General features: G+C 38.3%; 1 protein-coding gene across 3 annotated transcripts in view; it reads left to right on the forward strand.

The window, feature by feature from the left end:
• The window catches only part of CNOT7 (CCR4-NOT transcription complex subunit 7), a 28,114-nt gene extending 14,303 nt beyond the window's left edge, over positions 1-13,811 (forward strand). For all 3 annotated transcript variants that reach the window (XM_072406186.1, XM_072406188.1, XM_072406187.1), the window contains 5 exons: positions 1,484-1,677; positions 3,923-4,084; positions 9,838-9,982; positions 10,559-10,669; positions 12,275-13,811. In XM_072406186.1, coding sequence (XP_072262287.1) covers positions 1,484-1,677; positions 3,923-4,084; positions 9,838-9,982; positions 10,559-10,669; positions 12,275-12,403 — 741 coding nt within the window. In that variant the 3' untranslated portion in view covers positions 12,404-13,811. The remainder of the gene's footprint in view (positions 1-1,483; positions 1,678-3,922; positions 4,085-9,837; positions 9,983-10,558; positions 10,670-12,274) is intronic.
• Positions 13,812-14,276: the final 465 nt, after the last annotated feature.

Consider the following 14,276-nt stretch of genomic DNA (forward strand, 5'->3'; position numbering starts at 1 on the left):
AAAAAAATTTCATGAAAAACAGTGGATCACTTTTGGTACAGAAATCTAGACCTCAGTGTAACGCTCAGGTGGTTAAAGCAAAGAATAATATTCTTGAATGGCCAAGTCAGTCACCTGATCTGAACCCAATTGAGCATGCATTTCACTTGTTGAAGACTAAACTTCAGACAGAAAGGCCCACAGACACACAGCAACTGAAAGCCGCTGCAGTAAAGGCCTGGCAGAGCATTAAAAAGGTGGAAACCCAGCATCTGGTGATGTCCATGAGTTCAGGACTACAGGCTGTCATTGCCAGCAAAGGGTTTTCAACCAAGTATTAGAAATGAACATTTTACCTTCAGCTTTTTATTTTGTCCAAAAACTTTTGAGCCTCTGAAATTAGGTGATTGTTTTAAGCTTTAGTTCCTCACATTTTTATGCAATATTTTTGTTCAACCCACTGAATTAAAGCTGAAAGTCTGCAGTTCAATTGCATCTGAGTTGTTTCAATTAAAATCAATTGTGGTAATGTACAAAACCAAACTTAGAAAAAAAGTTGTCTCTGTCCAAATATTTATGGACCTAACTGTAACTCCTGCGCAGGTGTGTGAAAGTTTATTCATTTCCAGCATGTGCAGAAGGATTGGCAACAAAAGCTGACGCTGCCCATGCACAGCTCAGCTTTGACACCGGAAACGCAGTGAGATGGGGTATATCCAGATAGGAGATTATTTACAAAAGGGTCATCTCCTGTCTCTTTTCACATTTTAGACCTGCCTGGTCATGTATGCTCAAAAATAGAACTTTAGCTCCACTTTAAGGGGCAGTGATGAGAAAGGGTTTCTGGGAGCTTATATCAGCCAGTCATCTTTTGACATATTCTGCAGGCCAGGTCTATGAATGCAAGATTTTGCCTGGTTGCTGTAAGAAGTGTTGTTTGAGTGGGTCTGTGAGTGGGAATTTATGATGTATTTACCTAGGCATGCAATACATTCCCTTTTACAAGTAGCAAATTTAAAAACTTCATCACTGCTGCATACACAATATATGCCAATTCATGAGGTCCACAATTCAATTATTTTGGTTCCATGTTATACTGAGAGCTATTTGTACAAGACCGCATAGTTTATAAAAATTATACCTCTATGTATTGGATTTATACCTCTGTTTGGATTATTACTGAGCTGCTCTGATCACAAGAACAAACGTAGATGTTCTGTTATTGTGGTTTTTGTTTTTAGTAAAAAGTCCAATGACTTTATGTGAGCTGCGTATAGGCTGCCAAGAAGGAGGTGAGCCTTTAGTTTTGCCCTGCATGAATGCAACACTATGAACAGAATTCATGTACTTTCACAGTAAAAGCACTAAGAAATGTTTACCTGTCTGGAAGATGTTTTAGTTCTGTCATTATTTGTAGTGTTTTGTCATTCGGCCTATCTTCTAAAAACATAAACAGGTTAACATTCTATATTTAAGAGAACTATATTTTCGTCTCCTTTTGTAGGACACAGAGTTTCCGGGAGTAGTTGCCAGACCAATTGGAGAGTTTAGGAGCAACGCTGACTACCAGTACCAACTTTTACGCTGCAATGTGGATTTACTGAAGATCATTCAGCTGGGGTTAACATTTATGAATGAGCAAGGAGAAATCCCACCAGGAACCTCGACATGGCAATTTAATTTTAAATTTAATTTAATGTAGGTGGTTTAGTTGCATGGTTCTTCATTTCTAAATTTACTGTGAACTGTAAAGCATGCAGGTTGATTTATTTTAGAAGCAAAAAAATAAAATAAAATAAAATAATGAACGTTCAATAATAGAGGGAAAGATGTGTTCTGAAAAAAACAGTCAATGTTGAAAATAGGAAATTGTTTTTATTTTCTTGCACAGTTTGATAAATAATGGGATTTTCTTCTCTTTATTTACCTGACTTCATTAATGGGGTTTGGGGGAAAAAACCCTCACTGAATTAACATTTTTTAGATGCAAAAAAAGTTGCATACATTTGTGCCAGATCTATCTGTACTTATTTACAAAGCAGCAAGCAACTAGCAGGTGCATTTGACCTCTCTAAAGTGCCTTGCTGTATGGGAAGTGGAGACACAATTCGCTTTTCAGCTTTTCTATTTTCTTGTTGCTAAAAACAACTTCACATTTCAATTCTGCTTGTGGGAATGTTGTGATGTCTTTTTCTAACTGTGTTCTGTTACATTCCATAATTCCTATTTTTTTTTTTTTTTTTTTTTTTTTTTTTTTTTTTTTTTTTTTATAGAGTTTTGTTATTTAATACCTAGAAACTTGAAGAGCACCACACTAACATAACATCCTAAATAGCATAAAACACATCAATCTTGCCCCAATCTATAATTATACAGCATCAGTTTTGAGCATAGGGGTCATGAACTATTGGGAATTGACGCCTAATATCCATCTCCAGGCCCATCAGTGTCAACTAAAATAAACATCTGTCTGGCGTGCAATTTTGCAATTAGTATGAATGTATTGAGCTATGAAGATCTGAGAAACTAAATTTTAGCCCATAAATAGTGTGATTTGTTTACAGTCTCTTGGCTGGCGTGTGTTCATTTTGATTGCCTGTTATTATGATTAAATGGAAATATTTAGAACAGGTTAAAGAATAGATCACACAAGGCTCTTCTACAAAGTGTTCTTGGTTTGGGGAGCAATATCTAAAGAACAACATTTCAAGTGTAAATTAGAAAACAGCACATTCCTGTTTCTAAAAGACAAGTCCCTTTACATAAAAATGTTATATTTGTTCTTGTGTAATCCCTTTGTGGGATATTTATGTAAGTCTGTGTAACATGAAGATTGCAGTCCGATGTGTGTGAAGTTAGCTACAATGGGTTCGGTTGCACTTGCAGGCTCCAATAGGCGACTTTTGGCAAGATATTTATACCAGCAATTGAATTGGTGAAGTTGGAGTAGTTTCTCAAATACATTCTTTAGATCCTGCCCCAGGATCTAATTAAATCTCATATTTCATTGAACATACATCTAATTGTCTTGGATGGAGTAAATCTAGACAACAAGTGACATCGATCAGTGAACTGTTTTTGCTTTCCATGGAACTTTTCAGTTGTACTGACCTTAGCTTTTGCAAACCTAAATAAAAAATTAAAAAGATTAGAAAATGCATTTAATTTACATTGATGTGAACTGTGTAGTGCAATCTACTACATATTACAAGTTTTTACTACAAACTACAAGTTTTCCTATAAGTTCTTCAAAGAAAATGTGTTTCTTTGTTGATAGGGTGGCTGTTTCTGCTTCCGATATCTCTGATGTATTATTCATCACATTCTCATGGCTAGTTTAAATGTATTAGGTGGCTGTGAGAATGTTATTGCTGACACTTTTATTATGTCTTTGTAAAAGACAGAAACAAGCCTACAGTGGGGATGTTGGGAATACCTCACCTGTATTGTGCTCACCTGAGCACAAGTGGTTCGCAGATCACTAGATTATAGACGACAAAGGTTAAATCAGTGCATTATAGTGTAGCTTGCATGACAGAGATGGGGTGTGTTTTCTGCATGCATTTTCACTTTTAATATTTAACAGAAAAGGAAACGCAATGTTTTGATTGATCAGCAGCTCTTATAACCAGTTAAAATGTCGCAACTCTCTTACATAGTAAAATGCATTTGTCTCTAAAAGCCCTAAATGCCATTCAGTGTTGCAAATGCATAGTAGTAAGGTATTGATGTACTGAGAAGGGATTGTAAATATAAACATTTTACAAACCTTAAAAAGTACACAAGATGAGGTTTCCTTTAGTAATTTGGTGCACATAAAATGAATTTTATATGTGTATAATTAGGAATATATTTAAAAGTTTTGGCCTTGTCAATACTTGCTGTGTCTGAGTGAAAAAGCTGTGCCTAAGTCTTATCTGGATTGTATGGTTTTTTATTGCAGGGAAGATATGTATGCACAAGACTCCATAGAACTTCTCACCTCATCTGGGATCCAGTTTAAGAAGCATGAAGAAGAAGGCATTGAAACTCACTATTTTGCAGAGTTGTTTATGACCTCTGGAGTGGTTCTTTGTGAAGGAGTAAAATGGCTTTCTTTCCACAGGTATGTGATTTGTGTGTTGAAAACTTTTGTTGTTAGAGCATACTTTTAATGTACATTTTAGGGCTTATGAATGTACTGTCTTTACAGTGTTTGCTTCTTTAGAAGAAAGGAAAATACCCAGAACCTGCCAGTAAAAAACATTATTAAATTCTATGTATGCTACTGCTTGTTGTTTTTACATGGACGCAGGAGGAGTTCTTGAAAGATGTTGAATCCAGCATCTAGTAGTTTTACAAGACTCTTTTTGTTCAGTCTCAAAGGCAGAATGCAGCAGTGAAAGAGGCAAATAAAAATAAAGAAAGTGCAGCTGTGGAGGATGGCAATAAAGTGTTCCTGTTACTTGGCCCTACCTGAAAAAAGTGCAAGTTCGCTTTAAGGATTGCTATAATTTTATAGACCCACTATAGCAAATACATACTCCATATACTTTTCTTACCATTTTCCTGTCTAGTCACACAGCCTGTAGTCTTTAAGGCAGCCTAGGATGAACTAGGTTAATGAATGCTGACAATCAGAAAAATACATATTAAATATACTAAGAACTAAGAAAAATACTAGGTGGGGAAAATCACTGCACTGAAGCCTAATATTTCAGCAAAATCTGTTTTTCTTTTTTTCTTTTAACCCTTTTACTTACAGAAATGTAAACAGTTTGTTTACATGTGGTAGAGCAGACTTTAGTCTACACATTAGAAGTGATTAAGACAGCATCACTTCTGTTAGCTGCAAATGGTATGATCTTTTTTTGTTTGCTACTCCAACTTTCATTTTTCAATTTAATGTTTATTTTGTCCATGTTCCATCAACAGCTTTTATTCATTTATTTTCTGAAATAGAACAGAGTTCATCACACACAAGAAGTCTTTTGTACTCCTACAGGCATCATCATGCTGCACTAGCATCTTTTGCATATCAGACAAAAGTCCAAGCATGCCTAACTGGTTGCCCTTGTAAAATTTGTACACCATGTATGCACTTTTAATTAGGTTTTTTAGCTAAGTAACCTTGGTCAACACTCCCACTTTTTAAGGAATAAAGATAGTGATCTCATGCACACTGCTTCATCTCATTGGACTAAAGATGTTCAGTTATTAAAGAAACATCTGTCCATCTGTAGTCATAATACATTTTCCAGCCCCCAAATCAATTTTTATGCTTTGTTATGAGGAAATGTTTGGGCTTTGCAGGGTTTCCTTTCAAACCCTAAAGTGTGTTACCTGTTTAATGATCTGGTAAAGCTGTGACATTCAGCTGTGTGACTACAGAACATTCGATTGCAAAGCCTGTGATTCTTTGATAATCTGTTCCTGGCTTTCCAGCCTGAGCAGTGAGAAAGTTAATGAACTTAGTAGCTGTGCCATGGCTAATAAAAGGAAATTGCTAAAGAGAATTTAGATAGTAATCTTGTATTCCTCATGGAGAAGAAGCAGCTGCTCTTACAAAAAGTGTTCTCATACCAGCATTCTTATGACAGCTGTAGAAACTTTGACATCAATTGGTTTCATACAGTCTAAATAAGATTTGCTATTAATTTCTGGATTATCCAATTTTTGCATCCCTCTCCAATGAGGTTGGTTTACCAGCTTCCAAAAATCTGTAATCCTTTCAATTACACGTGTGACTAATGCCATGTGACTCAGTATTCCACCGTGTGTGTTGCGCAGAATATGGGTTAGCAGAGCTGTTATTACGTAGAAAATGGATAAGCACTGTAAAAGGGCATTTTTGTGCTCGGGTTACAAAACTATTATATTGTTATATCCAACCAGCAGGGAACGTATTACATGTATTTCAGACTATTCATCCTTGCCTCACTGAAAGTAAGCTTTTTCTATTAAAGAGGAAGTAAATAGGCTATTAGGTTTAGGTTAAGTTATTTATACATGGTAGATGAATGTTGTCTAAAACTAATGGTAGTGATTGCCTGACTAAAATCTAGCTTGAATACAATGATCCCAGTCCCCTGGCCAATTGCTCCTGTGCATCGCTCATCAATTCTTTTTACTTTTACTTTACCTATAGAGTAGAGCACAGCAGGGTGCCATTTACTTATCCTCTTCTTTCCATAAAATGGAACAGCATTTTTGTACAGCTCATGTTTGTTCTGTTGTCACTGAAAATGAATAATGAAGGATTGTTTCCAGGGACTGAAATATGTCTGTATAGGGCTTTACAAATAGTCTGAAAGAAAACCGCTTCTGCTGTGCTGTTTGTTCAGAAAACACATGGGAATCGTGTCATGTATTTACTTAGCCTCCCCTTCGTATTAAAACATTATACCCATCATATCATGCTACCCTGTCACACATAGCTATCCCCTTACTCTCTATGAACTCCAATTACTCTGTAAGAAAAGGGAAATGTGACTGCAAGTGCAGGACTCTTGTGGTTAACTCCCCCTAAAACTTCATCACTACAGCGGCATCACAAGATAAGAAAAACTATACCTGTCACACCATACTACCCTGTCACACATAGCTGGCCACTTGCCTTCTGTGAACCCAATTTTTAACAGCAGAGGAAGGGAAATGTAGGATAAGTGGGGGACTCTTGTGGTTGCCCCCCCCCCCCCCACTAAAATGTTATCACTTTTACCATACCATGTTGCCCTGTCACATACAAATGTCTGTTAATGTTCTTAGGTTGTTTGAACCCCTATTTCTCCTGAAAGGGGAGCTGTAGGTATAATATAATGTAGGATAGGTTGGGGACTCATCTGGCTTACTCCCCTAAAATTTTATTGTTGCAGCGCCAACACAAGATAACAAGGAAAACTATACCATATATATCATACTGTGCTACCCTGTCACATAGCTGCCCACTTACCCTCTGTGAACCCCAATTTCTCAGGAACGGGGAGATGTAGGCCTCTGAAGTTATAGTAGTGAGAAAATGTTCATCTTGGCTATCTAACACATGAATAGTTTTTTTCCTGGAAGCATCCATTGCAGAGATTGTGGGGTACAAATAAGGTTAGCAGCCCCCTATAACGGACAGGGTGCATTGTATGGTGTAGTTTCTACTCTTTGGTACGGCAATGGTGAGTGGGGAGCAATATATGACCGGCCAGCACTGTATGATACATTTAGTTTTGTTTCTTTCATTAATAAAAAGAGCATAAAACAGTGAGTACAGAAATTCTTGATTTGTCATTTCCTTTTTTTGTGCATGTATGTTATGGTAACTAGAAACATTTCAATTTAATTTCATTTTAAACTAAAACAATTCTAGTGTTAAACTTACATCTTTAATGTTTGTTTGCATTGTGGCCCGCAAGTTTTTCATTCAACCCCCAGATGAAAAACAGTTGGGCACCACTGGCCTAGATGATTTAACTTTTTAAGATGAAAGCTCACCAAGTTTTATACTTAACTTTAGGCCCTGCCGATACATATACTGCCAATGAACCTTTGGCCCGTCCACTCCAATCGGTTGGAGAACACCAACAATGTCCCTTGATTTCCGAAAGGCCCCTGTGGAGTATCACACAACATCCTACTGTGGTGTGTTTGTCAAACCACAGGTATGACACCTTCACCCCATATTGGGTAACACCCTTTCCATCTGGGGTGGTGACACTTGCACTGTCCCCGACACTCCAGTAAATATTGAGCAAATCAATTCATCATCTAAGTTATCTGGACAGAGCCCGAGTGAGCTATTGGACTAAAAAAGGGAAATATCAGTAAAAGCAAAACACAATTTTATGTGTGGAAAAGCTATCGACCCCTCCATGTTCCTAATCTAGTCAATCTCACACTGTCCTATCTTCCTTTTTCATTCCAGTTTACTGAACGCTGGCATCTTATTCTGGGATCTTCTTTCTACGTCACCTGAAAAAAAAAATTGCTGATCTCACTTGCCCCTTTATTGCATGCCGGATCCGATCAGCGTGCAGCCTCATGGAATACGTGGTGCATGTCCCAGGAACCTGAGGGTTTTACTGCTGTGGTGAAGGGAAGGGGTCTCATATCTTAAGTGTTAGCCACCCTTTTATAAAAAAAAAAAAAAAAAACAATTAGTCCACTTTAGGATCCAACTGCCTAGATCTTCGTGGGCTAGACAGCTAACCCTTTTTCTTTCCTCCCTTCACTTGCACAGTCATATCTGGTCTCTCAGCGTTGTCCAAGGTCCTACTAGGCACAGATTGTGGCCCTCCTTTATTAACCCTGGAATGGATTTCTTATGTCATTTGCTATTTGTAACATGTTTTCAATCCTGTACCAGAACCATTCCAGGTTTCCTGGATCACCCAGCTTCACTGATGAAAGTGTATCCTCTCCAGCCTTGGAGAGTTTGATTAAATCAGGCCCTTTGTCTTTTAGGATTTAGGTGTTCACCTTCCCAGGAACATGCTCTGCACTAAGTATCTTTGGATAGCGTTTTAATATTTACCACTGATACCAGAATGTAAAAACAAGTACTCATTGTCCTCTAGTTATTAGGAAGACATCAGAGGTCCCTCCTGTTTTAGATCAGCTGTAATTTTTTGTGACATAGTTTTCCAGCACTCTGTTAAATCTTTCTCACAATGCTTTATTAGTACTAAGGGCTCCAAAGAATGGCTAGAAAGGATTACCTGCACCGATACACCACCATGCTGAATTGTTAATACAAGGGGAGGATCCACCTGGCAACATTTTTCCAATCTTATCCTGTTTTGGTGAACCCATGTGAGCTGTAGCCCCAGATGCCTCTTTACAGTTGCCAGGTGTGATCTCCTGTTTTTGAAGCTCATTTGCTTTAAAGCGGACGTAAACTCAGAATGTATACTTTACATAAAAGGGTAGACAACCCTTTCATATAAAGCAGATGTCAGCAAACTTTTTTGGCACAGGGCCATTTCAGAGATAGGCAGGAGCACAGGAGGCCTCTCTCTCGAGTCCTGCCCTAATGGCTCCGCCCCCACCAGGAACTCCCCTCTGATGAAGGGCAGTCCCTCCCCTCCACAATGCATATGGCATAGAGGGAACGCCCATTGAAAGGAAATCCCCTCTGTAATGCATACGGAGGAGAAGGAATGCTCTTTATTTACCCCGGAGGTGGAAGTGTTAACGCCGGCCTCGGTAAATAGGAAAGGTAGCCACCACACAAAGGCTCAAGAGCTGCATGTGGCTCCGGAGCTCAGTCTCCGGTAGTTTGTTCCGGCTCTGCCGTGGCCAGCATTAGGCCCGATCGGGCAGGGGGCATTAGGCCGGAACAATTTACCAGCTAGGCCTTTTCTGTCCGACCCCTGATATAAACTAAAACTTGTATTCATTTTTTTTTATAAATGCAGCACCTCCCCTTTCTGTCTTAATCGCTGCCCAATCTCGGGCATGCGCAGAAGGGGCCCTTTCTTTAATGGGAGAAAAAAATTGCCGATCTTGCACATGCACAGTAAGATCAGCAATCTTTTTTTCCCCCATCAATGTCGCCCGATCTTGTGCCTGCGAAGTGCGAGATCGGGTGATATAAAAAGTAGAACCCAGAAGAAGATGGTAGCGCCCAGGATGGGACAAAGCTGGAGACGATTGAAGAAACCTCCCGACGGATCTGTGTGTTTTTTTTGTTTTTATTTTGACTTTAGTTCTGCTTTACGGTGATGTGCATTGAGAGATAATTTTCTTCTTCCTTCTGTTGTGGTTATTTGAATTACTGTTGCATTGAGGTTTAGGGATATGTAAGAAATAAGTGATATGTACAGTACATCTGTTTCACTATTTCTGATCTGATGATGTAATCTTCTGTGTTTTCTGTTATTTTTATTACAGTGGCTATGATTTTGGCTATCTAATAAAGATACTGACTAATTCAAACTTACCCGAGGTTGAGCCGGACTTCTTTGAAATTCTTCGCCTCTTTTTTCCAGTGATATATGATGTCAAATATCTAATGAAAAGCTGCAAAAACTTAAAGGTAAGTGCAGTTGTATTTTTTTAACCTTGTTCAAAGCTGAATTCCTGCCTTCGGTCTAGCACAGCTGTGCTAAATTGAATTCAGTTTTCACTGTACAGTATGCATTTGTGACCCACCACATTTCCTGACCAGAGTAGATCCAGCAGCCCTTTACTCCCTATTCTTGCTATCATTGGCCTGCCCCTTTCATGTATTTGATTTCAGTTTTTTCAAAAATGACGGTTTGCTGTCACCTAATGTGGTCTACTTCCTTATGCAGCCTGCCCAGGAACGCATCTTCCTCCAGGCTTACATTCACCAAATACATTTTCATTTTTGCATAACTGCTTACAGAGCCGTTCTACTGCTTTCATCAGGGCACCAGGGAGTACAATTCAGATTTAAAGTTCAACTTTTATATGAATAAAAGACATGCCCAACCTCAAGAAGCTGCTTGAGGATTCATTAACTGTTTACAATTGCCTAAAAAAAAATCAGTTACAATTGAAAAGTTGCTTAAACCTTACTACTAACTCAAAGATACTATAAAGCTTTAACCAAAATAGAGGCTTTACAGCAATGTGTTTTATTCATTAGGGAGGACTTCAAGAAGTGGCTGAACAGCTGGAGCTGGAGCGGATAGGACCTCAGCACCAAGCAGGCTCAGACTCTTTACTGACAGGAATGGCTTTCTTCAAAATGAGAGAAGTAAGATACATAGATAGGGATCTGGTTGAATTGGGACTTAAAAAAATGTGCCAGCATTTGTATTGATTGGTATGGTTTAACCTTAAATGTACACATCCATCTTTATTTTGTTTTCACAATCCCCTTTTTAATCCAGTCCACTAAAGCAAACTAACTAGTGCTTCTAAGCTGTTAAAAAACACAGAATTGAGTGTTGATTTTACTTCACAATAAACACAGCTCGAAAGGTGACCCAATAACCTAAGGTGAGGAATTGTAGTTTTGTAGTTGTAGATCAGGGAAAACTGTAGTAGGAGGTTAATGCAAGAAAATATTTGTACTGCTATTTTATTCCAGTTCAGTGCCTATCTATGAATTGCTTTCTGCATCTATTCATAACCTTCAGCTTCCTCACTGACTAAATGAGCACAATGCTGGTAATAATCTTTTTCTCTTACCCTACCTAAAAACCCTACTTCAGCATTGAGAGGCAGAAATGTGTTGTGAAAACAGGACTGTGCAAACAGAGATGACATGAATAGTTCATAGAGCCAGTACTCTCTCTGAATCTGAATCCGTATCATTAAAGATACTGTAAATTTAGAATCTTGCTACTTTTAAGTATTTACCTAAAAATGATTTGTGGAACTGTACGTTCCAAAACCACCCACTATATATCTAAATTAAATTCCGTGATACATGGGTCATCCTCGTCCATTTGGGCACAAGCTTGTCCAGCAAATTGTTCATAAAGTTCCCTGGCCCTCTCCCTGATGATGTTGGTGTCCAATGGAATGTTATACTTCCTGCAATCAGTAATCCAAAGAGCCAGTGCCGATGCCTTTCTCACAGTATACTTGTTGCGTGCAGTCACCATCCTTTTTGCATTTTGAATAGTGCAATATTTGAATGCCGAATACCGTGATATAACATAAAAAGTAGTTATGTTCCAAATAAATATCTGTGATATACCGGGATTTCGTTATATGAACCGCGATATAGAGTGGGATTACTGCATTGCCTGCAAGCTACCTGAAGCTGATCTTTCCTCGATTACTGACTTGCCATGCCTTGTTTGACCCGGTGTCTCTGCGTGGAGGTGGCTGTCTTGCTGGAGGCAGGCATTTTTCTTGTCATGACAGCAGGATTACAAAACGCTCAGGTAGACCAAATAAATAAAGTAAATACTGGGAATTGCTTATCTGCCAGTCCTGAGGCACAGTTTTATCTTCAACATGAAGCACAGGGAGAAGCAAATAAAACTGCAGATCTTAAAGGACTGGCAGTCGGAGGCTCAGTGTCTTGGATAATCTCACTTAGGATATGCAGCCATGAGGCTGAAGGCACAGGAATGCACTTCTTCTCAGAATTACTACAGGTGGTCAGTGAGCAGTTTACTACTACTGCCTGCTGTCAGATGGTTCCTTAAGTACCCCCATGTTTGTGTTGGCCACTGAATGTCTGGCAAGGTGTCAACCACCAGGTATGGGATAGAATGCTTGGTTCCGCCACAAGTCTGAACCTAGGCTTAGTCCGTGCAAATGAAAACCTTTAGCAATATTGTTTTAATGCACAGGGCCAAAATTAAATAAAAAAATAAACCGTTTTAATTTATTTTTCCTCTAGATGTTCTTTGAAGATCATATCGATGATGCAAAATATTGTTGTCACTTGTATGGCCTGGGCTCTGGATCATCATATGTTCAGAATGGCACTGGGAATGCCTTTGAAGAGGAAGCAAACAAGCAATCATGACCTCCGAAGGACAGCTATTACTTTTCATTGTCAAGCTCTATCCCTTTCTCCTGTTTTATCTCTGGACCTCTACTCACCCATCTCTCAACATCAATATTTCCTGTCTTATTTTGTGCACATACAGAAGCACCTGGCCCTGAAAAATCTTGTTCAGCTCCATATTTAGCTCGCTGCCTGCCCCAGATGCCTATTTCAACAATTTTAAGGCATACCACTGGGCATTTTCATAGAACATCTAGGCAATGAAATAGATGACATGTCACCATTTTCCACCTTTTTGCCTTTAAGGTGGCCAAAGGTCTTGTTGATCTTTGATATTACTTTACCAGGTGTTTACATCCTCTACTTTTTGTGCACCCCTTCTACGGGCCTTACAGAACAAGTTCCGAGGGTGATATTTAGGTGCATTATGAAACTCTAAAATGTATGTGTATAAAACAAAAAGGGAACCATCACTAAATCTACAACATGAGATAAATTCCCCTTCAGGTTAACAGCTGGATGCAAAGCTGCTAGCTTTCTCAAGCAAAAAAATCTATTTACCATACAATCTCTTCCCACCTTTTGTTTTTTGCTTGCACACTTACAATTTTCATCATTTTTATCCGTAAATCCATGTTTACAGTCACTATTTTTATTTTTATGAAATTATATTTATTACGAGCTTAGTTTTTGAATCTCCAAAATCACTGGAAAAAAGTGATCTCATAAAAAAAAGTACAATCCCAAAAGCTCAACAAGTCCAAACAGAACCGTGGCTGCAGTGGATATGATGAGGAAAATACAATACACCTTTGTATTGCTATAAAAATGAAATTATTTGTTGTAACAACAAAAATAAAAAGGAATCTTACGTCTGGGGATGGGTATTGATCAGCATACTGGCTGGCGATGAATAATACTACTCAGTCTATTTGCTAACCTTTGTGGATGACAGTGGATAGACAACCTCAAGGGTTTTAGCATTCGTCTCTCCTCAAGGTGCTTGATCAACATTGCAGGTCTTGTTGATGCTTTAGTTCGTTTTGATGGTATCTTTTTCAATATATATTTTTATATTGTTAAAACAGATGTTAAAATACCTTCTCCCCCCCCCCCCCATATTCTAATGCTGTCATTGGAGTTTCTTTTCAAGTGGGTTAATGATACATTCGTTTTTCTCTACAAAATTACATGTGTGTTTTTATCCACACACTGTTGACCCCTGTACAATACATGGAAAGTTGTCAGTCAAAACTACTTATCTTTATACTTTGTAATAACTTGATTTTTTTTCTTTCCAGATAAGTTACAGTGTTGTAACGGTGTGATCCTTTTTAATGCATATAAAAAAAAAAAAGAAAAAAAAATGTTTGCAAACAAAGGATATTTGTTTTTAGAGCTTTTGTAAATAAAGGCTTAAAAGATACCTGTACGTGGTGAGAATCGTTACTGACTATGATCTGAGCAGAGACTACTGGATATTGTCCTATGCTTGTGCAACACGTTTGTTCTACTTTCTTCTCTTCCCTCTAAACAGGAATTGCAGCAGTTGGCAATATGCTGAGGGTGTTTATGGAAGTTGTCAAAGTACAAAATGATTAGGAGGAAATCATGGCCTAAAGGAGGAAAATGGCCATTGCACCTGAAGTGAGGCTGTTAAAGGCCAAGTCAACCTAGAAATGAAGACAGCAAATTCTCATAATGATCATGTTGATAAGAAAATACTAGGCATGTGTAGAAGTAAAGTAGTGGATATTACCGCCGACTCTCCACAGCTCATGTCTTACATAGTAACAGAGTTAGGTTGAAAAAAAAAAACAGTCCATCAAGTTCAACTACTAGGGAATTAAACATATCCCAGATAAGAAGCCTATAGACGTAGTTGATCCAG

Source organism: Pyxicephalus adspersus, chromosome 3 (assembly GCF_032062135.1).
Source record: "Pyxicephalus adspersus chromosome 3, UCB_Pads_2.0, whole genome shotgun sequence".
Classification (NCBI taxonomy): Eukaryota; Metazoa; Chordata; class Amphibia; order Anura; family Pyxicephalidae; genus Pyxicephalus; species Pyxicephalus adspersus.